This window comes from Panthera pardus, unplaced genomic scaffold (assembly GCF_024362965.1).
Source record: "Panthera pardus isolate Hobbes unplaced genomic scaffold, ASM2436296v1 HiC_scaffold_2, whole genome shotgun sequence".
Taxonomy (NCBI): domain Eukaryota; kingdom Metazoa; phylum Chordata; class Mammalia; order Carnivora; family Felidae; genus Panthera; species Panthera pardus.
Genome location: NW_026526765.1, coordinates 103,010,320 through 103,035,058, shown reverse-complemented (window position 1 = coordinate 103,035,058; position 24,739 = coordinate 103,010,320). Strand labels below are relative to the sequence as shown.

The 24,739-nt window shown below is 38.0% G+C and overlaps 1 protein-coding gene across 7 annotated transcripts in view; it reads left to right on the top strand.

Annotated features, from left to right (window-relative positions):
* The window catches only part of CDK7 (cyclin dependent kinase 7), an 89,779-nt gene that overhangs the window by 9,245 nt on the left and 55,795 nt on the right, over positions 1-24,739 (top strand). For 5 of the 7 annotated variants that reach the window (XM_019463097.2, XM_019463099.2, XM_019463104.2 and 2 more), the window contains exons 4-10: positions 172-239; positions 1,195-1,263; positions 4,179-4,289; positions 5,300-5,418; positions 7,848-7,947; positions 18,790-18,876; positions 22,999-23,148. In XM_019463097.2, the coding sequence (XP_019318642.1) occupies positions 172-239; positions 1,195-1,263; positions 4,179-4,289; positions 5,300-5,418; positions 7,848-7,947; positions 18,790-18,876; positions 22,999-23,148 (704 nt within the window). The remainder of the gene's footprint in view (positions 1-171; positions 240-1,194; positions 1,264-4,178; positions 4,290-5,299; positions 5,419-7,847; positions 7,948-18,789; positions 18,877-22,998; positions 23,149-24,739) is intronic. The other 2 variants (XM_019463105.2, XM_019463106.2) reach the window with 2 other exon arrangements.

Sequence of the window (24,739 nt, the reverse complement as noted above, 5' to 3'; positions counted from 1 at the left end):
CAGTATAAAAGAAAACCAGATGTCATAAAAATTGGCAAAGTAGCCCTTATTTTTCTGTAGAATATGCATATCTATTCCCCGAAAGACTAACCTTTCCCCAAAAAATATGTTTGTAAGAAGATATGAGACTTCAGAATTGCTTTTCACATTTTGCTCTGCTTTTTTATATAGGTATAAATAGAACAGCCTTAAGAGAGATAAAATTATTACAGGAGCTAAGTCATCCTAATATAATTGGTGTGAGTATGATCTACGTTGTTTCTGGGATATGGGACCCTGCCATTTCTGAATGTGGTAGTTGTTGATTGAAGGCTCAGCGAGATGAGTTGTTTTAGGTGAGCCTTGTAAAAAAGCTTAAAAGTTTATCATGCCGAAATGTATTTTTTGTTCTAATTGAACTGGAGGCAGTGTCTTTAAAACCGTACAACTGATGAAATAAATTTAATTTTGTCAAAAATTATTTTGAAGCCTAGAGAGCTCTAACATGCATAAGCTTGAGTAAGCTCCCTACAACTCTGTGCCATAATTTCTACCTCATAGGGTTGTTGTGAGACTAGTTAATTTATTGAATGTGTGCAAAGTACCTGGAAAATAGTGCCTGGCATAGAGATGGCATATAATGAATTATAGCTGCCACTGCTATTTATAGGATTTTCTTAAATACTGAGCATGGTAATTTTTCTGAATTAGAGACTGAGGTGAGATTTTCATTAATGATTTCTTAATTATAACTGAAAATTTTGGAGGAGAATTTAAGTAGTTAGTGACTTTTTAAAAAATGTTTGTTTATTTATTAGAGAGAGAGAGCACGTGAGCAGGAGAGGGGTAGATAGATATTCTCAAGCAGGCTCCATGCTCAGCACAGAACCTGATGCGAGGCTGGATCTCATGACCCTGAAATCATGATCTGAGCTGAAATCAAGAGTCAGACACTTAACCAACTGAGCCACGCAGGGACTTCTAGTGACTTTTTAAAAATATTAAAGTTTAGTATTTTTGTGCTTCAAAGTACTAATTCCTAGGGGGGAAAAAAGGATAAATGTCAAATTTAATAAAATAATTCAAATTTAACAGGGAAATATCAGCAGTCCAATGCTAGTTTAAATTTTTTGAAACTACTTTGGTTGGTATAATTTTCAAGTATTTAATAGAGAATCAGATTTTGATCTTTTTTTTTTTAATACTGCTTTGCAGCTCCTTGATGCGTTTGGACATAAATCTAATATTAGCCTTGTCTTTGATTTTATGGAAACTGATCTGGAGGTAAGATTAAGATTCGTAGAGAAATTTTTTTTCTCTCTAAATCAAAAGAGAACCTAAATGTTTATTTTCTATGTTTAAAGATACTGTTAGTCAAAGGAATGCTTAATTTTGTTGAAACGTGAATGTACTCCCCCGCCCCCACCAGAATGACAGAGAGAGAGAGCATTTGTGTTTGAGCACACAGGGTAGAGTCAGATGGAGAGGGAGATAGAGAATCTCAAGTGGGCTCCAGAGCCAGCTGAAAGCTCTACTCGGGGCTCAGTCTCACAACTGTGAGATCATGACCTAAGTCACAATCAGAAATCAGACGCTTAATTGACTAAGCCACCCAGGCACCCCTAAATGTGAATGTACTCTTTTTTTTTTCTTTTAATGTTTATTTATTTTTGGGACACAGAGAGACAGAGACAGAGTGTGAGTGGGGGAGGGGCAGAGAGAAGGATACACAGAATCCAAAGCCGGCTCCAGGCTCTACACTGTCAGTGCAGAATCCGACACAGGGCTCAAACTCACAGACCTCGAGATCATGACCTGAGCTGAAGTTGGACGCTTAATTGACTAAGCCACCCGGGTGCCCGAGTATTCTTAAGTGAAAGATCTTTTGAGTCATTTAGCCATATTCCCAGTGTTAGATACAGAGATTTGGATTTCAAAGCATTTTTGTTGACCAAGTTCCCTATACTTTATTGACATTCTTTTTGGATAAATGAGTATCAGGTCTTTCAGAATTTCCATATTATTACAGAATATCATCTTTTTGAAAGCCAAATTTTTGTTTTTGAGAAATTAAAATGTTACGGTTTTTCTTAATATTAATTGAATCTCAAAAATTGACAATCCAGGGATGTTGAACAACTGAAAGTCTCATATGCTGCTGGTGAGAATGCAAAATGGTACACAGCCAGTTTGGAAAATAGTTTGGCAGTTTCTTAAACAGTTAAATACACACATAAAGTACGATCTCGCAATACCACTGCTACGCATTCAAGAGAAACAAAAACCTGTCTACACAGAAATCAGTTGGTACACAGATGTTTAGCTTTATTCATTATTGCCCAAATTGGAAACAATCCAGTACTCACTTTTGTCTAGTGAATATATAAACAAACTGTGGTATATCTATATAATGGAATACTTTTCGGGAATAAAAAGAAATTAACTACTCAATTAAGCAACAGTATAGAGAAATCTCAAATGCATTGTACTAAATGAAAGAACCCAGGTTCGAAAGGCTGTGTATTATATGATTCTATTTATGTGATATTATGGCAAAGGCAAAACTAAAGGAATAGAAATTGGATCAGTTGTGGCCAGGATTGGAGTGGAGGGAAGTACTGGGTACAGTGGGGCCTGAGGCAATTGGGGGTGGGAGTGAGGGTTATAGAATTCTTATCTTGATTATGGTAGTGATTACACAACTGGATATGTTTGTTAAAACTCATGGAACTATGCACCAAAAGGGGCATATTTTACCTGAATCTGATTTCTTTTTTTGTTTTTGCAAATGGGATTGTTCTCTTAATTTTTCTTTCTGCTACTTCCATATTAGTGTTTAGATATGCAACAGATTTCTCTATATTGATTTTGTATCCTGCCACTTTCCCGAATTCACTTATCAGTTCTAGTAGTTATTTATTTTTATTTTTTTTCAATATATGAAATTTATTGTCAAATTGGTTTCCATACAACACCCAGTGCTCATCCCAACAGGTGCCCTCCTCAATACCCATCACCCACCCGCCCCTGCCTCCCACCCCCCATCAACCCTCAGTTTGTTCTCAGTTTTTAAGAGTCTCTTATGCTTTGGCTCTCTCCCACTCTAACCTCTTTTTTTTTTTTTTCCTTCCCCTCCCCCATGGGTTTCTGTTAAGTTTCTCAGGATCCACATAAGAGTGAAAACATATGGTATCTGTCTTTCTCTGTATGGCTTATTTCCCTTAGCATCACACTCTCCAGTTCCATCCACGTTGCTACAAAGGGCCATATTTCGTTCTTTCTCATTGCCATGTAGAACTCCATTGTGTATATAAACCACAATTTCTTTATCCATTCATCAGTTGATGGACATTTAGGCTCTCTAGTAGTTCTTTAAATACTATGTGAATCTTTAGGGTTTTCTATATATAGTATTATGTCATCTGCAAACAATGAAAGTTATTTCTTCTTGCCAGTTTGGATACCTTTTATCCAAATCTGATTTCTAAAAAAATAAAATGGGTATTTTTAGCTAGTATAACTTAAAAATCTAGGAATAAACTGCCTTTAAGTACAGTTCACAAATAATGCCATCAAAACTCAGTCTTGGACTTTAACTTAGCTCTATTTTCTACTTTGTTGCCTTCCTTCTCAATATAGTGCCTAATTTCTCATTATAGTGGCTCAGGCACTTCAGGCTCAGATCCTTAGAGTTTATTAATCTCTAAAGAAAGAGAAGGTACTTTGTCCTTTTTCATTCTAGCAGAAGTACTTGGCCTCTTTAATTAGCTTGTCTAGGATCACATGTCCATCCCTAAACCAGTGTCCTGGATAACAGGCTTCAGTTTGGTGGTTGCCTGTGCCTGGGTCTTGTATCTAGCTCTAGAGGCCACAGGTAGTGGTCAGTCCTGTTTTACATTCAAACAAATGATGAATGCTGTTATCAGAAGGGGCTGTACATCCTGGGGCAAGCAAAACAACAGATGTTCACTATTAGTGACATAGTGAAATCTTTTAAACAGAACAGGAGGAGAGAAAGCACCAGAAGAGATATTTTTCTAACCATGTAACTTGAAATTCTGACAGTGCTTCCTAAGGAGAGTTAGGCAGTCTTTCTTGAGATTGTTCTGTAGAATGGATAAATTGATTATATGTCTGTAAATGATTTTATGTGATATAATTTATTTGGAATAATTGTGTATTATATACCGGCTTTGCAGGTGATAATAAAGGATAATAGTCTAGTGCTGACACCATCACACATCAAAGCCTACATGTTAATGACTCTTCAAGGGTTAGAATATTTACATCAACATTGGATTCTACATAGGGTAAGGTTTTTATCCAAGTATGATTGATTCTTTATATTTTAGTCAAGGTTTATGTAGCCAATTATTACATAAATGGTCTGAATATGTAAATTGTTAAAAATATAGCTGGACCCCATTTTATCCCACCTTCTTCCTCTGTGTTCCCTTCAGTTGTTCCAGGAGGTGGTGCTATGAGGATTCTAAAATACTATGTGAAATTTAAAAATGGAAGAGACCCAGTTCATTTTTTTCATAGATGAAGAGCTAAGTTGCTAAGTCACCTGACCAAGGTTATATGTATTTTTTCAAGGTCAGTAGCTGGTAACTGACAGAGTATTAGAATCTAGATGTTTGGGTTAACTCCAGTGTTCTTTGTGCTGTATTGTTGTGACAGAAAAAAAAAAATACAGTGAGAATCTGGATTAAATTATACAATCCTAAAATTGTTTTAGAAAAACAAAATTTCTAAGAACTCTAAAAATCTATGAAGTAATAAAATTTCTGAAATAGTTGAGTCATTGTTAGAAACATCCAGCTATTGAAACAAGACTGATTATCTAATAAGTAGATGTTCTTAGATATTCTGTTTAGATAAATAGCTGAGAATATATAATTTGTAGTCAGTAATCCTCATATCCTAAACTTGGGATCCCTTTGAGGTTATTGCTAATATCCTTATAGTATAGATTTTGAAGGATATATTCCTCATCCTCTCTAAATGCACAATGTTTTTATTTACCAAAGTTCAGATGGCAGCAACTCTTTGTTGAGTTCATAGTCATTACACTAGGCTGTTCACAGCAACCTTGTAGGTAAATTGAAGCTCAGTGATCCAAGGTCTCACCAAAGTAATATAACCAATCTTAATTTTTCTTTGGTAGGATTTTATATCAGTGAGAAAAATATTGATTATTATTTAAATTTGGGGTTTACCCTGTTATTACAAAGTTTAAAGTTAAGCCAACTAAGTATATTGTTATAATATTCTCTTGTGCCCTGCTTATGTATTTATTTAAAACCTCCATGTACAGGATCTAAAACCAAATAACTTGTTGCTGGATGAAAATGGAGTTCTAAAACTGGCAGATTTTGGCCTGGCCAAATCATTTGGGAGCCCCAATAGAGCATATACACATCAGGTTGTAACCAGGTAAGAATTTTTTAAAACACTGAAAACTTACATTGTGTGGGATTTTTTTTTTTTTTTAAACAAGTTCTCCGTGGGCCCAACGTGGGCTTGAACTTATGACCCGGAGATTGAGAGTCCTATCTCTGCCGACTGAGCCAGCCAGGTGCCCCTTGTTGTGTAGGATATTAATCACAAATGAGCATCATTTGGCTTCTTTGATATATCTCGGCAGAGTTCAGGAATTGTGGTGTTTTGCTAAAAACATGGACCTCTTTACGTTTAACCACAATGAAAAAAATACAGCCATTTTTTCAAATGGAGTTCGATTAAGTCCGTTTTCAGACATTTACCTAACAAGTTTTGGGACTAATTTATACCATTTCTACATTTTAGTTAGGTTGGTTGGAACTGTAGTGGCTATTTTTTTACATATTTACCTGATTGGGGGGGGGGTTGTGTTTATTTTATAGGTCATTAAGTGATTTCATGTTTTAAATCATTCAGTATGAATAAAAATTCTCTAAAACAGTACATTGATAACTGGAGTTTTCATGTTTTTAGTACTCATGTTTTATACTTTTTATGTATAAAAACTAAAAAAAATCAAATGAAATAGGGACAGATTTTATAATTCTAGTCAGGATGTCATTTGTTAATTTCCAAGTCTATTTTAAGGATCTGAAATTTCCTCTGTGAAAGGGTTTAAAAGGATAAGAAAGTATGGGGCAGCCTGGGTGTGAGTGGCTCAGTTGGTTAAGTGTCTGGCTTCGGCTCAGGTCATAATCTCATTATTTGTGGATTTGAGCCCCACGTTGGGCTCTGTGCTGACAGCTTGGAGCCTGGAGCCTGCTTTGTGGATTCTGTGTCTCCCTCTCTCTCTGCCTCTCCCTCTCTTGTACTCTCTCTCTTAAAAATAAATAAAACATTAAAAAAAAAAAAAGAAAGAAAGGATAAGAGAGTAGGAATTGGAGACCATAAGAACAGACAGCTTTTCAGAATAACTAGAGAATGTGGAGACAGCTATTGGAGGAGGTAGGGTCCAGAGAATTTTTTGTTGTTACTTTGTTTTTTAGTTTATTTCTTCAGGCTGAAGAAATAATGTTGTTTGTACATTATTGGTAAAAGTCTAGTGAAGAAGAAAACGTTGATGTGGGAGAAAATGGAGAGGATTTCAGTATTCTTTAAAATAAGCAAGAGAGGGTCACCTGGGTGGCTCAGTCAGCCGAGCGGCTGACTTGGGCTCAGGTCATGATCTCACGGTTTGTGAGTTCGAGCCCTGCATCGGGCTCTGTGCTGACAGCTTGGAGCCTGGAGCCTGCTTCAGATTCTGTGTCTCCCTCTCTCTCTGCCCCTCCCCACTCATGTTCTCTCTCTCTCTCTCTCTCTCTCTCAAAAATAAATAAATGTTAAAAAAAAGAAGAAAAAAAAATAAGAGAGCAAGGTCTCTCATACCCACAGTTGAGATACTGGCTTTAAAATAGTCCAGAATAGGGGCATCTGGGTTGCTCATTCGGTTGAGCGTCCAGTTTTGGCTCAGGTCATGATCTCACAGCTCTTGAGTTCGAGCCTCTCGTCGGGCTCTGTGCTGACAGCTCAGATCCTGGAGCCTGCTTCAGATTCTGTGTCTCCCTTCCTCTCTCTGCCCCTCCGCTGATCGTGCTCTGCCTCTCTCTCTCTCTCTCTCTCTCTCTCTCTCTCAAAAATAAAATAAACATTTAAAAAAAAAAGAATAAATAAACATTTCAAAACAAAACAAAAAACAGTGCGGGATGATTTAGCTGTAGTTACAGATGGAAAGGCAGGTTGTGTGAATACAAATGACTGTAGGTGAATCTGTAGAAAATTTTTTTTTGTTTTGAAAAAACAATTTTTTTTCCCATTACTTGAATTTTTTTCAGTGAAGTTGGAAGTAGGATTATAGGCTTAGGGGAAAGATGGTATTGAAAGTTTCAGGAGAAAGAAGGTGTCAGTCATCTAAGAGTGGAAGAGTGAATGGACCAAGGATGTGTTTAATTTCCAGTATGGAACTGATTGGTTTTACAGCCAGTTTTTCTTGAGTTATATCTGTAAACATGAATTTCATCAGTGGGATGATGTTTCGCTGAGGAGTTTTCTCCAAGAAATACTTTAATAATTTCATTTTAAATTATTTTAAAATTCATTTTAAATTATTTTAAAATTCATTTTAAAATTAAAATATTTCTGGGGTACCTGGGCGGTTCAGTTGGTTAAACGTCTGACTTGGCTCAGGTCATGATCTCGTGCTCTGTGGGTTCAAGCCCTGTGTCAGGCTCTGTGCTGACAGCTCAGGGCCTAGAGCCTGCTTTAGATTCTGTGTCTTCCTCTGTCTCTGTCCCTCCCCTGTTCATGCTCTCTCTCTGTCTCATTCATAAATAAATAAACAAACAAACAAACAAACAAAACTTACAATATTTCTTTTTGTTCTTCAGGTGGTATCGGGCCCCCGAGTTACTATTTGGAGCTAGAATGTATGGTGTAGGTGTGGACATGTGGGCTGTCGGCTGTATATTGGCAGAGTTGCTTCTAAGGGTAAGTCTAGGATTGATGTATACACTACAGTATTGTAATCAGTATTCTTATAACTTGGGTAAGATTATCTTCCCATTGATAATTCTCGAAGAGGAGCACCATTCTTATAATAAAAAGCCTACAAGCTGACCAGTTAAAAAAAAAAGCCATCTTCCCCAGTGTAGCCTTTTGTTAATGTTGATGTGAGGTGAGAAGATCTCTCATTTAGGACAATGAAGGTTTTATTATAGGACATTTCTATGTTCTGAAATACAACTATAATAAAATCTTCGTTAGGCCATAATATGGTAATATCTATGCAGTAACTAAATGTGTTAGGATGAACTTTTGTAGTCCTGGGACATTTTTAGTTTGGGGCTGTTTAAAATTACACTTTAAGAGATGTGTAAAACCAGCCATTGCAGCTGCACTATATAACTAAACCTTGTGTGAGAAGATTATTTTAGTTCTCTTCAAACAAAGCAGACATGTTGGTCCTCTCAACCAAGGATTCGGCTCTCAACAGAGCATTCCTCTCAACTGAGACCATCTTAAAACAAGACATCATCTCCTACCCTGGTGGAGACAAAGATGGTGCATGAGAAACTTTTCTTTAGCTATAAAGTTGGGTTTAGCCTTTCTGAATGATGACAGCAAAGGAATATTGGGGAGTCCTTCTGAAGCTGAGAGTTTTTTCCTCCTTACATTCCAGATATTCCAACCCCAACTGTTTTCAAGTGATACGTATTTAAAGAAATGTAAACCCAAGGCACAAAAATACAGCTTTTTAGTTTCTTGAACACAGAAAACAGCTTCTATACACCAGTTACTGTTTTGTTGTTTATTTGTTTTTGAGAGAGAGGGGGCGCAAGAGAGCAAGGGACAGAGAGGAGAGCAAGAGACATTCCTCTGAGGGGCAGAGAAAGAGAGAGAAAGGGGGTCACCTGAAGCGGGGTGAGAGAGAGAGAAAGAGAAGCAGAGCTCACCTGAAGCAGAACTCGTGTTTTTACCTGAAGCTGGACTCAAGCTCACCCGATGCAAAACTTGAATTCACGAACCATGAGATCATGACCTGAGATGAAGTCGGACACTTAACCAACTAAGCCACCCAAATGCCCTGCAAAGTTGACTTCTTAAATATCTTTCTTAGTTTAGCGTGAGTTATATGCATCATTTTGAGAAGCTCATTCCTCTGGGTGCTTGCAGAAGAAACCCTCACACATTTAGATTTGAAGATGAATAGTAATCTGTGTGCTAGTAATGGGTCTTGTGGATCAGCTGGCTCTGCTACCCACAAAAACAAAGAATTTACCAGAAATTTACATTTGAGGATCATTTAGTTCCCCCAAACAGTTCATTCATTACCAAGATAAAGCCAGAATTCCTTGGCCCCTAATATGATTTATCATTCCATTGAGAAAGTAAGTAGAGAGATAGCAGTTAAGAGTGAACAGGTTAACAAGAGACTTTTAATGATAGAGAACAAACTGAGGGTTGATGGAGGAAGATGGGTGGGGAATGGGCTAGATAGGAGATGGGTATTAAGGAGGGCACTTGTGATGTGCACTGGGTGTTGTAAGTGAGGAATTCTACTCCTGAAACCAATATTACACTGTCTGTTACCTAATTGAAATTAAAATAAATAGGTGCGCATGGGTAACTCAGTTGATTAAGCATCCGACTTTTGGTTTTGGCTCAGGTCATGATCTTACGGTTTAGGGATTGAGCCTTGCATTGGGCTCTGCACTGACAGTGCTGAGCCTGCTTGGGGTTCTCTAGCTCCCTCTCTCTCTCTCTCTCTACCCCTCCTGTGCTCTCTGTCTCTGTCTCTTTCTCCCTTTCTCAAAATAAATAAATACTAAAAAAATAAATACAAAAATAGTTTAAATAAATAGATTAGAAATTGTGGACCTGGTTGGAATCACAGTTGGAGTTTTATTAGCCATTGGCCTTGTTGCTTGAAGGTTATGAAGAAATTAATGGTTCCAGTTGATGAAGAACTGTACCATTTTGCCATACTTTAGTCCTGCACAATTGAAGAAAAATGTTTCCTATTTTGCTATTTTTCAAATGTTTTCTATTTCAAATTCTTCTGTGCTCATTTAAAAATGTTCATGGAATTGGGACGCGTGGGTGGCTCAGTCGGTTAAGCATCCTACTTTGGCTCAGGTCATGATCTCACAGTTTGTGAGTTTGAGCCCCGCATTGGGCTCTGTGCTGACAGCTCAGAGCCTGGAGCCTGCTTCGGATTCTGTGTCTCCCTCTGTCTTTGCCCCTCCCCCACTTACGCTCTTTCTCTCTCAAAAATAAGTAAACATTAAAAAAATTTAAAAAATATATTCATGGAATTGCTGTCCACACAATTCTGAATCTGTGGTGAGATCCTGCCATCCAAACAATTGAATGCAGTTTAGTTCAAAAGATTTGCTGTTATCAGCATTCAGCCTTTTTTAAAGTGTTGTTTTCTTTATATTATATTTTATAAACAATAAATAAGCTTATGTCCAACCAAAGTAGTCAGTATTGTTTAAATCATTTTATTTATTGTTTTTAACTGTATTTTTGAGAGAGAGAGAAAGAGTCCATGTGGGGGAAGGGCAGAGAGAGAGGGCGACATAGAATCCAAAGCAGGCTCCAGGCTCTGAGCTGTCAGCACAGGGCCCAGTGTGGGGCTCGAACTCAAATAAATCATGAGATCATGACCTGAGCCCAAGTCAGAGACTTAACCGGCTGAGCCACCCAGGCACTCCTGTTTAAATCATTTTAGATAAAAGCAAATTGATCTGCGGTCTTAACATCCTCTGTGATTATTAAATGAAAAAGAACACATTTAATTTATGATCTTTGTATGTTCTTTTTCATAATCATATTTTGAGACAATGATTAATAGAAAATCTAAGCTGAGATATTAACTAGTGAGCAACTGTCTTATATCTGATCTAGATAGTTTCAAGGATATCATTTTAGTTTATAAAGAAGTCTGTAGTTTGGGAAGAACATTTTATGCCTTACGTAAGGACACTGAGCATCTTTCAGGCCTGTATTAAAGCCTTCTCTAGGGATAATATGGTGATACAAAGGTTAATCAACCAATTACTGCCTGCTCTTCTTTTGTTTCATTTAAATGATCAGGATCCAGACCTGTTGGCTTCACTCTGTCATTCTAATACTTCATTTGAGCTGTATTAGCTCAGACCACAGTTTTCATCAGTTGGTTTTGCATAGACTCATTGGTATACAAGGTGCTAGAGGCTAAAGTGTGCTAGTTATTCAAGAACTATATTGTTGATTATGTCTATTGCATTAAAACATTGCCAGTCTTCTAATATTTGGTTTATGATCCCTGCCTCCCTATAAAGACATGAGAAAGAAAAAATAAATTTCTCCATTATAATTTTTTTTTTTAAATGAATATGAACTCAATTTAAGAAGAGATTTCATGGGGCGCCTGGGTGGCTCAGTTGGTTAAGCATCCAACTTTGGCTCAGGTCATGATCTCATGGTTTGTGGGTTAGAGCCCCACATCAGGCTCTGGGCTGACAGCTCAGAGCCTGGAGCCTACTTCAGATTCTGTGTCTCCCACTCTCTCTGTTGCTCTCCCACTCACGCTCTGTCTCTCTCTCTCTCTCTCTCTCTCTCTCTCTGTCTCTCTCTCTCAAAAATAAACATTTAAAAAAATAAAATGAATAAAAGATTTCATGAATGGCATCAAACTGAAAAGAACCAGAGGGATGTCCCTCTTGGTTTCCTTAATCTTAGTACTCTTGGAGTCAGCATCTCTCTTCTTTTTAGGATTAATTTGATTCTTTTTCCTAAAACTAAAAAGATTTCATTCACATACTTAGTCACAATTGTGTGTTGGTGAAATTTTGGTATCCTCTAAGAAGGTGTTTTAGAACAGGAAAAAACAATAAGAAGCACAGGCTTAATGTTTGTGTTTGTAATATGTAGATATATTATCTGAACATTATACAGTTGTGTTAACTAAATATGGATGACTCACTAGCCCAAATTCCATATTTAGCAAATGAAAATTGGTTAAGACTATTAGCTATTAAGAACGAGATTGGAAAAGAACCCTGATATGGACTTATATGTATTATACATAGTATTAAATATAGCCATTGAAATTACTAAATGAAAACCAGAAGTAGTTATTCATGACTAGAAAAAAAAAAAGCATTGATTGTTGTGGGTTACATACTGGACCCACTACCTGCTCAGACATGACAGTGCATTTCTTTTTTTTTTTTTAACATGTTTATTTTTTTAATGTTTTCTTTTTTTATTTTTATTTTTGAGAGAGAGCAAGCCAAAGTGTGAGCGGGAAAGAGGCAGAGAGAGAGGAAGACAGAATCAGAAGCAGGTTCCAGGCTTTGAGCCATAAGCACAGAGCACGACTCGGGGCTCGAACTCACGAACCGTGAGATCATGACCCGAGTTGCAGTCAGGCACTCATCTGACTGAGCCACCCAGGCGCCCCTGTTTATTTTTGAGAGAGACAGGTGCAAGTAGGGGAGGTAGAGAGAGGGAGACACAGAATCCGAAGCAGATTCCAGGTTCTAAGCTGTCAGCACAGAGCCCAACATGGGACTTGAACCCACAACCGTGAGATCATGACCTGAGCCGAAGTTGGACGCTTAACCAACTGAGCCACCCAGGTGCTCCATGACGGTGCATTTCTTAGTCAAATTGCTTTGATGTTTAATATAGGGAAGACATTTTCAAAATAAAGTGGTAATTATATCTTAAAGATTTTTGAGATGGCAGGGCAACACCCCCGCTTATAAATGATCTCTAAAAATATATTTAAATGCCATGTTTGAAACTAGGAGATAGATGCCCATAACACTATGCCAGAAGATGTGAAAACAGAAATGAAGAAAGGCTAGAAATTATCAGAAAAAGATGCCAGCTGGAGGCAGTATGCGCTTAACACACAGAATCCTGAAGTGGCTTAGTGAGAAGCACTTGTGATCATTGATGGCAATAATGAAGTGTCAGACTAAAAACTGGGGTTGGTTGAGAAACTTACATATGGAACAATTAATACCAAGGTCTCCAACACAGCCAGGTCACTTCCCTTCCTCCATCCAGACTTACACCTAACTTATCCCTCCACTAGAGATAGGTTTGTCTAAAGAAATTTAAACACAAGTCTCCACACATAGCTGTCCTTAGACATAGTGGAGGATGTGGGTGAGTTGCTAGGGTGAAAACATACAAATTACATGAAAGTCATATACTGAACAGTAAAACCTTCAATTTAGTCTCCTGCTTAGCTCCCAGAACCCTCATAGCTTTTGTAATAACCTGTAGTAACTCTTTAATCCAGGCAAAAGATCAGAAGATCCTTTACTGGAAGAACTGAATGGTCCCAGAGGATAGACCCACAGATAACTGGCATTAAACATCCCACCCATTCTTTTTAGAGAAAGCCCAGGAGTTTTTATTACCTTACCTTTAAATATGAATGGTTAGCCAATGACTACCACATAGTTACCAAGGATTTCCAGATATTTGATGAAAACATCCAGCTAGAAAGACAGACTAACCAAAAAGAAACTTGGGAAAAAGGTAGCAGAACAAAATTAACCCTCCACCCCCACATCATCAGAGAACTAAGAGGATAGTACTATATCTGTAAAACAAGAACATGATACTCTTCCTAAGGGAACAATGTAAGAATAAGGGATACTTGAACCTTTTCAAATAAGGTAAAAGCAAACAATAACAGTGGAAAGACTGGAAAAGTAAGCTCAAGAATTCTTTCATCATGTAAAACCAAAAGAGAAAATTAGCAGAGTGATCCAGGATTGATCCTAGAATATAGCAAAAAAGAACAAAGTAAATGTAGGATAGGAAATTCACAAGAAAACAATCCAGCACTGATAGGTGTGAATTGACTCAAAGTGCCAAAAAGACCCTGCACAGTGAATGAAAAAAGACCCGGTTGCCTGGCTGGCTCAGTCGGTTAAGCATCTGACTTCGGCTCAGGTCATGATCTCGAGGTTCCTTAATTCAGGTCACACTCCGGGGGAGCTCGATCCCACTTGTCTCTCTCTCTCTGTCTCTCTCTCTCTCTGCCCCTCGTAGGATTCTCTTTCTCTCCCTCTCTTTGTACCCTCACTCACTTGTTACCTCTCTCAGAAAACAAAACAAAAAACAGTATTTAAGACCCATGCCAAGGCACATTATGAAATTTATGAGTGCCAGAGTAGAAGACAAAGATTTTATTTCCATAGAGAGGGAAAACAAAGGTTACACAGAAACCATAATGAGGATTAGGGAAGAGAGTGACAGAAAAGAGTGTCTGATTTCTCAACAGCAACGTTGAAATCTGGAAGACTATAGAACACATTGTGAAAGAAAATGATTTTCTTTTTTTGTGTGTGTTTATTTTGAGAGGGAGTGCGAGCAGGGTGGAGGGTGTGGGTGGGGTGGGAGAGAGAGAGAATGCTAAGCAGGCTCAGCACAGAGTCTAACGAGGGGCTCGACACTAAGTGTGAGATCATGACCTGAACTGAAATCAAAAGTTGGACACTTAACTGACTGAACCACTCTTGCATTCTGGAAAATGATTTTCAGCATAGAATTCTGTTACCGTTTGTATTTTGAGTTTGCTCTGAGAATAAATACAATTTATTACACTAAAAATTTTATATCTACTTCCTTTCTTGGGAATTTATTGGTAGATATACTCTACTGTTACATGAGTAAATCAAGAAAAAGAAGTGGGATCCAGGGAGCATGAGGTTGAACAGAAAAGGATGAATAGAATTCCCCATTTAATAGTGAAAAGAAGTTCTGAGGAAACAGATGTGTATCAGGCCCGGTGAGTCCAGATTGTAGCAGGTGGGATGAGAGATTCAGCAGGGCAGTCCCTGGGGAAAAAAATGGAACTGATGGATTTTGATAGATTTGATCATATAGAAATTTTATTGAATAACTGGAATCTTATCCTTTGGTACAAACTAAGTTGCCATAGGAAAACAGTGGGAAAAGTTGAAGTGAGGGGAATAAGAAATCCTTACCTCTAGAAAAACTAAGTTGCTATTTTTTTCAAGTTTAGTTATTTTCAGAGAGAGCATGTGTGCGCACGAGCAGGGAAGGGTCAGAGAGAGAGGGGGAGAGAGAGAATCCCAAGCAGGCTCCACGCTCAGTGAGAAGCTTGACTTGGGGCTTGATCCCATGACTGTGAAATTATGAACTGAGCTAAAAAATCCAGAGTCGGTTGCCTAATCCACTGAGCCAGCCAGGCGCCCCTAGGGAAACCAAATTATTGTACAAGAAGGGAAATTTAATACTAAGTTGGCACTGAACAAAAGTTATTTAGTAATAAATTGGGATGATGGATCAAAGACTCATGATTTTTATTCTGAGTCTATTAATATTTGAGCACAGTGTATGTATTAATAATACAAAAGAAAATGTTTCCAGTTCTAGTTCCAAAGCAACTCTTCCTTTAGCCAGCTTCACCAGCTTTGAACACATGACCAGCTTTATTTTATTATTCTCTCACACCATACTTTTTATGCCACAAATCCCAGAAATCTGGGAGGAAAAAAGGATAAATCAGTACCATGTGTTCAGATTTCCCACTTTTTATCATAAATGTCTTTTATAGTTTATTCAAATTGACATCCAAAGTTCACACATTAGGTAGCCCATTATGATTTAAAATTTTCACATCATGGGGTATCTGGCTGGACCTATTGGAGGAGCTTGCGACGACTCTTGATCTCAAGGTCATGAGTTTGAGCCCCACATTGGGTGTAGAGATTACATTTAAAAAAAAATTTTTTTTAAGTTTATTTTTGAAGGAAAAGGAGAGCGTGAGTGGGGGAGGGGCAGAGAGAGAGAGGGAGACGCAGAATCAGAAATGGCCTCCAGGCTCTGAGCTGTCAGCGCAGAGCCTGACTCAGGGCTTCAACTCACAAACTGCGAGATCATGACCTGAGCGGAAGTTGGTTGCTTAACCGACTGAGCCCCCCAGGCGCCTTGAGATTACTTTAAATAAATACTTAAAAAAATTTAAGGGCACCTAGGTGGCTCATTCAGTTAAGCCCTCTCTCTCCCTCTCTCCCTCTCTCCCTCTCTCCCTCTCTCCCTCTCTCCCTCTCTCTCTCTTCCCTTCCCCTGCTGTCTTTTGCACATGCACATACATGCCCATGCACTCTGTATCTCTCAAAAATAAACTTAAAAAAAATACTTTATATCATACCTAAACACTCATTCTTTTTTTTTTTTCCCAACGTTTTTTATTTATTTATTTATTTTTGGGACAGAGAGAGACAGAGCATGAACGGGGGAGGGGCAGAGAGAGAGGGAGACACAGAATCGGGAACAGGCTCCAGGCTCCGAGCCATCAGCCCAGAGCCTGACGCGGGGCTCAAACTCACGGACCGCGAGATCGTGACCTGGCTGAAGTCGGTCGCTTAACTGACTGCGCCACCCAGGCGCCCACCTAAACACTCATTCTTAAAAAATATAATTAAAGTGCCAGCTTGCCCATGAAACTAAGGCTATCATGACGAGTGTCCCTTGAGTACAGTTTTTACATCGTTAGTCTGCAAAGTAGGAGATAATATTTTGAGGTATGAGAAGAAAATGTTAGCATGCCTAAAAATACTTGCAAAACGTTATTTAATATAAGTTCAAGTTTCTTTTTCTGGGTACACATTTCATATATATAATAGTGCAATGTTATACATAGGAGTTGTATTAAATCTGGATCCAGTCAGAAAAAAGAAACCACACGTTAATTTAAAGAGGGAAGTTTAATATAAAGAATTAGTTATAAGAAATTGGAATAATGAAGGTTGACTAATAGAAAGTTACTCTGAATTCTGAAGAATGTAGGAATAGCACACAGAAGGAGCAACCACCCTAGGACTGAGATAGAGCACCCAAGGAAGAGGACCCAAGGACTGAAATCTAGACCTTGTTGGAAAGGTCACACACTAGGGGCACCTGGGTGGCTCAGTCGGTTGAGCATCTGGCTTCAGCTCAGGTCATGATCTCACAGTTTGTGGGTTCGAGCCCCGCATCGGGCTCTGTGCTGACAGCTTAGAGCCTGGAGCCTGCTTTGAATTCTGTCTCCCTCTCTCTCTGCTCCTCCCCCGCTCATGCTCTGTCTCCCTCTCTCCTTCAAAAATAAAACATTAAAAAAAAAAATGAAAAGGGCACACACTGTGTCTCACTGGATGACATAGAAGTTGCCGTGGAGCTGTGTTGGCAGAACTTGTTGGAAATCTTTTCTTTTGCATATGGAGGAAAGCTGTTCAGGGGAGGTTTTCTGGAGGCACACTGCTACTCAACCCTCTCTAGAGGGAAGCTGCTCTGTGCATTGGGCAATGAAGAAACTGCCCACAGTGGCAGGAACCTGTTGCTAGAGAAGCTCAGAGTACTGCAGGGGGTGTGCTGGGCCAGCGAGCTGGACCTGGGAAGCAAAAGTCTTCTTCCAATAATATTCCTCCAGCAGCCTCCATTGTCAGAGCTTCAGCTGGCAAAAGAAAAATACGTTTTTGTTTTTTGTGGTTTTTTTTGAGAGAGAGAGGGCACAAATGGGTGAGGGGCAGAGAGAGGGAGAGAGAGAGAATCCCATGAGGGTCAGAGAGAAGGAGGGAGAGAAAGAAGCAGGGCTCACTTGAAGCGGGGCTTGAGCTCATGAACTGTGAATCAGGACCTGAGCCAGAGTCAGATGCTTAACTGACTGAGCCACCCAGGAGCCCCCAAAAGGACAATAGTTAAAGACCTACATCTATTTTCTCAGAGAAGGCAAAAAGGGTGAGCTCGAGTAAATCGATAACTGGCAGAGTTAAATGCTTTTTTGGCAGTGTTGGGGGCAATTGGTAGTGGTCCACAGTAGTAGAAGTGTTGGAGACCTGGTACTTAATCTGGTCTTTGTTTATAAACTTTTGAAGGCGTTTAACTGTGAAAGGCCTGTTATTCACAGTAAATTCTTTTTTACTTTTCTGTATATTTACACAGATGTTTGAGAATGAATTGGAAAGTAGTGTCTATATATAGCAAGGATTTTAATTATTTATTAGCTTCTAATTTTTAACTTGTAATCACTTACCTTTTAAAGTTCATCATTATACCTCTTCAGAGAATTAGCATGCCAAGATGTTATTTAAATTAGATTGTAATGTAAATATGTTCTGCCTGCCTGTCAGCCTTTGCTCTCCTTCACTTTAGCTAGAATAGTTTTCCTCCATTTTAGACTTTTCCTCTGACTCTTTTTCATCTTTCAGCTTTCACTGCTGCTTCCTCTAGGATGCCTTCCTTGACATAGCTAAAGTGGGTTAGGTGCTATTGTGTGTGGGCTAGAATCCTGTACTCTCACTGAAAACATCATCTTGTAAAGACCCCCTTATTTGTATTACCAGCATTCCCCACATCTACCCCATAGGAGAGTGAGGACTGTCTTGTTCCCTTCTTTAAATACCTAGGGCTTAATTAATTAGCACAGTGCCTATTACATGGTGTTTGTTTTTTTTTTTTAATGTTTATTTATTTATTGAGAGAGGGACAGAGATAGGGAGAGTGCACATGAGCGAGGGAGTAGCAAAAAGAGAGAATCCCAAGCAGGCTCTGAGCTGCCAGCGCAGAGCTCGAAGTGGGGCTCGGTCCCATGAACTATGAGATCATGTACATGGTGATTATTAAAGAGTGAATAAAATGAGCAGGATGGTACTGTTTACTTGGTTGGCAGTGTAGGACATAATGCCATATCCAGTACACCTCAAACTATATTTTGATTTTTGTTACAGTTTAGTTTTTCTTATTAAGTTTACAGTATTATTTGTGTAACTATTACAAAACACCTTGAAATACCTGTGTCTTGCTCTCTTTCAGGTTCCTTTTTTGCCAGGAGATTCAGATCTTGATCAACTGACAAGAATATTTGAAACTTTGGGCACACCAACTGAGGAACAGTGGCCTGTAAGCCTTCATACATGTTCTTTAATGTAGTTAGGATTCTATATGTTGTTGTCATGTACGTATTTCTTAAAGAAATGTATTCACGTCTTAATTTACTAGTAATATATACTCTGCAAAATTTATACCAAGTAGAAAGTTAAAATTGTGGTATGGTATCCAGCTTCCCACGTACATGTTGCCCTTCCTCCATCCCAGGGTTAATCACTGTCAGTTTGGTGGAATGTCTTGCTGTGAAGATACATACATAAACATATACTTACACAATTACATATTTTATCTTTTCTTTAATAAAAATAGGATCATGCCATATAAACTTTTTTGCCACCAACTTGATCTTTTTACTTAACGTTTATACCTGACCTTTTTCTTTTTTATTCTGACGTTTTTCTTTTTAATAGCTGCATATTTTATTTTAATGGGTATTCATGTTTGTTCATCAACATCTTGGTGGATTTAGGGTGTATTTGTAGAATTTTCACTAACAGTTAAGATGTCTCAGTATTGTGCATATTTTTAATCCATTATATTGTCTACAAAAAAATCTTAAGTCGTGAGTAAAATTTACACCAATTTAAGTTGCTAAATTATATATATCATAGTTTAGTAAGATAATCTCACTTGACTATTCTTAAATTAAAACTGTAAACCTTTAGATTTTCCTTCCTGTTATAGCCCCATCTCCTGGAGAATAAATAACTACTACAAAAGATAAATTTTAATCAGACTCTGCCTTCTGGTTAAAACTGATAAAATTATCTGAAGCTGAAATTTAGTGTAAGGAGTTTTTTTTGTGCTGTTACTTCCTCAACTTTCTAATTGAAAGTTTGCTATATGTACTCATTGTAAAACATGCTTTAGTAGCTATCATTTATTAAACACATTATATGCCATCATGACAGGCTTTTCATAAATTATATGTCATTTTCCCAACAATCCTATGAAGTAGGTACTGTTAGTCCCAGTTTATTTGAGACAAGTGAGGTTTAGTGAGGATAAATAACTTACTTACCCAAGGCCACACAGTGTCAGAGCTAGGAGTGCAATGTGGATCTGTCTGACTCCAGAGCCATGTTCATGTTACTCTGTACAGTACTTTTCTCTTAGACATGATTTTCTTTTTTCCCCTCATAGACATGATTTTTTGTCTTTTTTTTTTTAATTGTTTTAATGTTTATTTATTTTTGAGAGCAAGACAGAGACAGAGTGCAAGTAGGGGAGGGACAGAGAGGAAGACACAGAAGCAGGCTCCAGGCTCTGAGCTGACAGCACAGAGCCCAGCGTGGGGCTCGAACTCAAGAGCTGTGAGATCAAGACCTCACCTGAAGTGGTTAACACCTGAGCCCCCCAGGCGCCCCAGACATGATTTGCTAAACAGTAACTGCTTTACTGATATTTTCCTTAGATTTTTGAAAATTATACTTATTTTGAGATGATTGTAGATTTTAGTTGTAAGAGATAATTGAGATATTCCTTGAACTCTTTACCCAGGTTCGTACACAGTTAGTACAATATCATGACCAGCATGCTGACGTTGATAGGATTAACATACAGGGGCATCACCACAAAGATCCTTTATGTTGCCCTTTTTTAGCCATACCTACTTTCCTTCCATTCCCCCTCCCTCTTTAATCCCTGGCAATCACTAATCTGCTCTCCCTTCTGTAACTTTGTCATTTCCAGAATAGAACTAGAATCGCATACTATGTAACTTTTTAGGTTTGCCTTTTTTCACATTCAGCATAATTCTTTGGAGATTCATCCAGGTTGTATATATCAGTAATTTGTTCATTTTTATTGCTGAATGGTATGTATGTACCACAGTGTTTAACCATTTACTCCTTCGTTGTTTCCAGTTGGGGCTGTTAAAAATAAAGCTCCTATGAACATTATGTGTAGGGTTTTGTTTGTTTTTGTTTTTTGTTTTTTTGTGGGTTTTTTTTTTTTGTATAAAAATAAGCCTTTATTTCTCTAGACTAAATGCTCAGGAGAGCAGTTGCTGAGCTCTATGGTAGCTGTGTAGTTAATTTAAAAAACTGCTAATTTGTTTTTCAGACTGGCTGTACCATTTTATATTCTTACCAGCCATAAATGAGTAACCCATTTTCTCTGCATCCTCTCCAGCATTTGGTGTTGTCACTTTTTTATTTCAAGTGTTCTGATGGTTGTGTAGTGACAGTTCATTGTGATTTTAATTATTTCCCTAATAACTGATGGTGTTGGATATGTTTTCATGTGCTTATTGGCCATCTGTATATCTTTAGTTAAGTGTCTCTTCATGTTTTTTTCCCATTTTTTTAATGAGTTGTATTTTAAGATTTTTTAAAGTAATCTTTGTACCTAACATAGGGCTCGAACTCACTCACCATCCTGAAATCCAGAGTCACATGCTCTACCCACTGAGCCAGCCAGGTCCCCATTTTGTGATTGGATTGTTTGGTTTTTAATTCTGATGAAATCTATTTTATCAGTTTGTCCTTTTACAAATCCTTGTTTTGATGTCAAGTTAAAGAACTCTTTGCCTGTCTCAAAGATTTTTCAACAAAACTATAAAAAAAGTTAAAACTATAAATAGTTTTATAGTTTTACATTTGTCATTTCAGTATGTGATCCTTTTTGAGTTAATTTTTGTATGAGGTGTGAGACTTTGATCAAAGGTCTTTTTTTTTTTTTTTGGCCTGTGTATGGTCCAGTTGGTTTAGCACCATTTGTTGAAAAGACTATCTTTCCATCGAATTGCTTTGCATTGTTGTCAAAAATCAGTTGGCGCCTGGATAGCTCAGTCGGTTCACAGTCCCGACTTTGGCTCGGGTCATGATCTCCCACTTCATGGGTTCAAGTTGGGCTCTGTGCTGACAACTCAGAGCCTGGAGCCTGCTTCGGATTCTGTGTCTCCCTCTGTCTCTCTCTGTCCCTCCCCTGCTTACATTGTCTCTCTCTCAAAAATAAACATAAAAAAAAAAAAGTCAGTTGGGTAGACTCATCAGCTGTCTGGGGCAGTGGACTTTCCATCCTGGAACCATGGACTAATTTGTTGGTAACCTGGAGAAGGCCCAGGTGCTGGTGGACACTTAAAGCTTGATTGGCCACATTTTGGCAGTATGCCAAGATTGAGCTGGTTCCTCTTATCCCTGCTTAGATTCCTGGAGTTACTCAGAGCTTGGAAAAAATAGTCAAAAGAGTTCTCAAACAGCCTCACAGGCTGAATGTTTTGGTGACCACTGATGTGTGGATATAGTTTTATGTCTTTGAGATCATAGGCAAGCATGGCATTGTTGACTAGAATATTTAAAGACCAGTCTTTAACATCTGTTTATATTTGGTTTATTATTTGAATAAAATAAGACAATATATCAAAACAATCAGTTGGGCATATTTGTGGGGATCTGTTTCTGGGTTCTATCTTGTGTTCCTTTGATCTATACCTGTCCTTCTGCTTAATGCCACAGTCTTAATTAAAGTAGCTATGCATTAAGTGTTGAAATCAGGTAGATTGATTCCTCCACTTTTGTTGTTTTTCAAACTTGTTATAGCTATGACAGTTCTTTTGCCTTCCCACATACATTTTAGAATAATCTAAAGTGATTTTGTCAGAATTTTGGTAAGAATTCCCTTCAACTCCATATATCATTTTGAGGAGAATTCTCATCCTTACAAAATTGAATCTCCAAATCCATGAATAGGACAGGCCTCATCATTTTTTTTTTAAGATTTTATTTTTAATTAGTTTCTACACCCAACTTGCATCTCGAACTTAGAACTCTGTTGTAAGATCAAGAGTTGAGCACTCCACCAACTAAACCAGGCAGGCACCTCAGTTATGTAGCTTTTAGTATAAGTGTCCTATGTGTTTTGTTAGATTTTCATGTATTTGATTATTCTTTTTGAATTATTCTAAATGGCATTTTAAATTTCAGTATCCACGTTTGTTACCAGTATATAGAACCACAATCGATTTTTGTGTCTTTATCCTGTATCCTCTAACCTTGCTTTACTCAGTAATTTTAGGAGTTTTTAAATAGATTTCTTGGAATTTTCTAGATAGATCATTTGACAGTTTTAGTTCTTCATTTGAGATGTATATGACTTTCAGTCCTTAAGTTTGAATTATAAATATTTTTACAGGACATGTGTAGTCTTCCAGATTTCGTGACATTTAAGAGTTTTCCTGGAATCCCGTTACAACACATCTTCATTGCAGCAGGAGACGACTTGTTAGATCTCATACAAGGCTTATTTTTATTTAACCCATGTACTCGAATTACAGCCACACAGGTATTTTAGCATATCTTTCTTATATTAGGAAATATGAGGATAATCTTAACTCTGACACTGATAAAATAGAGTATCATAAGATTTTCTAACATTCTTTAAATACCGTAAAGATGTGTTTTTGTTTTAAGTAGTTATAAGTTTTATCTTGTACCTAAGCTACAAGCCCCATTCAGACTGGTATTAAACTACATCATGCATATGCAACAAGAGAGTTTACTTTTGCTTAGGAACGTATAAATACGTATTTATTTCATAATTAATTGGCTTTCAAGTAGCTTACCTAGAGAAGAAACAATAAGAATGGCTTTGTACTTGTTAAAATAATGATATTTCAATTAATGCCAAGCCTAATGCCAAAAGTGTTCTGGTTTTTTTTCCCCATGAAATGTAGTCTCGGTATGCATGCTGATCATTGTCATAGTCAGAAAGTGATAATGGGGAGAAAATGGTATAGTTCCTTCTTTTTCTTTCTTAAAGATTTTATTTAATTTTATTTATTTATTTCAATGTTTATTTATTTATTTTTGAGAGACAGAGCTCGAGCAGGGGAAGGGCAGAGAGAGGGACATAGAGAATCCAAAGCAGGTTCCAGGCTCCAAGCTTTCAGCACAGAGCCCAATGTGGGCCTTGAACTCACAGACTGTGAGATTATGACCTGAGCCAAGTTAGATGCTTAATCAACTGAGCCACCCAGGCACCCCAGATTTTATTTTATTTTAAAGTTGCTTTATTTTAGAGAGGGAGCAATCAGAATCGGGGGAGGGACAGAGAGAGAGGGCGGGGAGAGAGAATCCTAAGCAGGCTTGGTGCTGCCGGTGTGGAGCCCAATGCGGGGCTTGATCCTATAAACTGTGAGATCCTGAGTTGGATGCTTAACTGACTGAGCCACCCAGTCACCCCTAAAGATTTTAAGTAATCTCTGTACTCAGTGTGGGGCTTGAACTAAAAATCCTGAGATCCAAGAGTCACATGCTCTTCTGACTGAGCGAGCCAGGTGCCCTGAAAATAGAAAAAACTGTATGCTTACAAGAGACAGAAAGATAATCTGAATAGAACAGACATCGATACTGACCCTAACTTAAGGGAAATAAGAATCAAACTCAAAAAAATTAGAAGACCAAGAATATCTGCTTTTCCATAAGAAGGAAGAAATACTGTCCAACACAAAAACAAAAGAACATTAGATTTTGAAAGAAAAAAATCCATTGTCTTTGTTTTAAAAACAAGCACAAAACAAAAAAAGATTAGTGTCACAAACACTTAAAATTGGGGCAGGGAGGGGTGCCTGGGTGGCTCAGTGGGTTGAGCATCTGATTTCAGCTCAGGTCATGATCTCACAGTTCATGGGTTTGAGCCCCGTGTTGGGCTCTGTGCTGACAGCTCAGAGTCTGGAGCCTGCTTCGGATTCTGTGTCTCCTTTCTGTGCTCCTCCTGTGCTTGGGCTTTGTCTCTCTTTCTCAAAAATAATTAAACACTAAAAAAAAAGTTTGTTTTTTTTTTTAAATTGTGGCAGGGAAGTGTAGAAATGCCACACAGTACAATGATTTGGCTTCGTAAAGTAAGACCCTGATTTAAATGAAATGTCACAAGT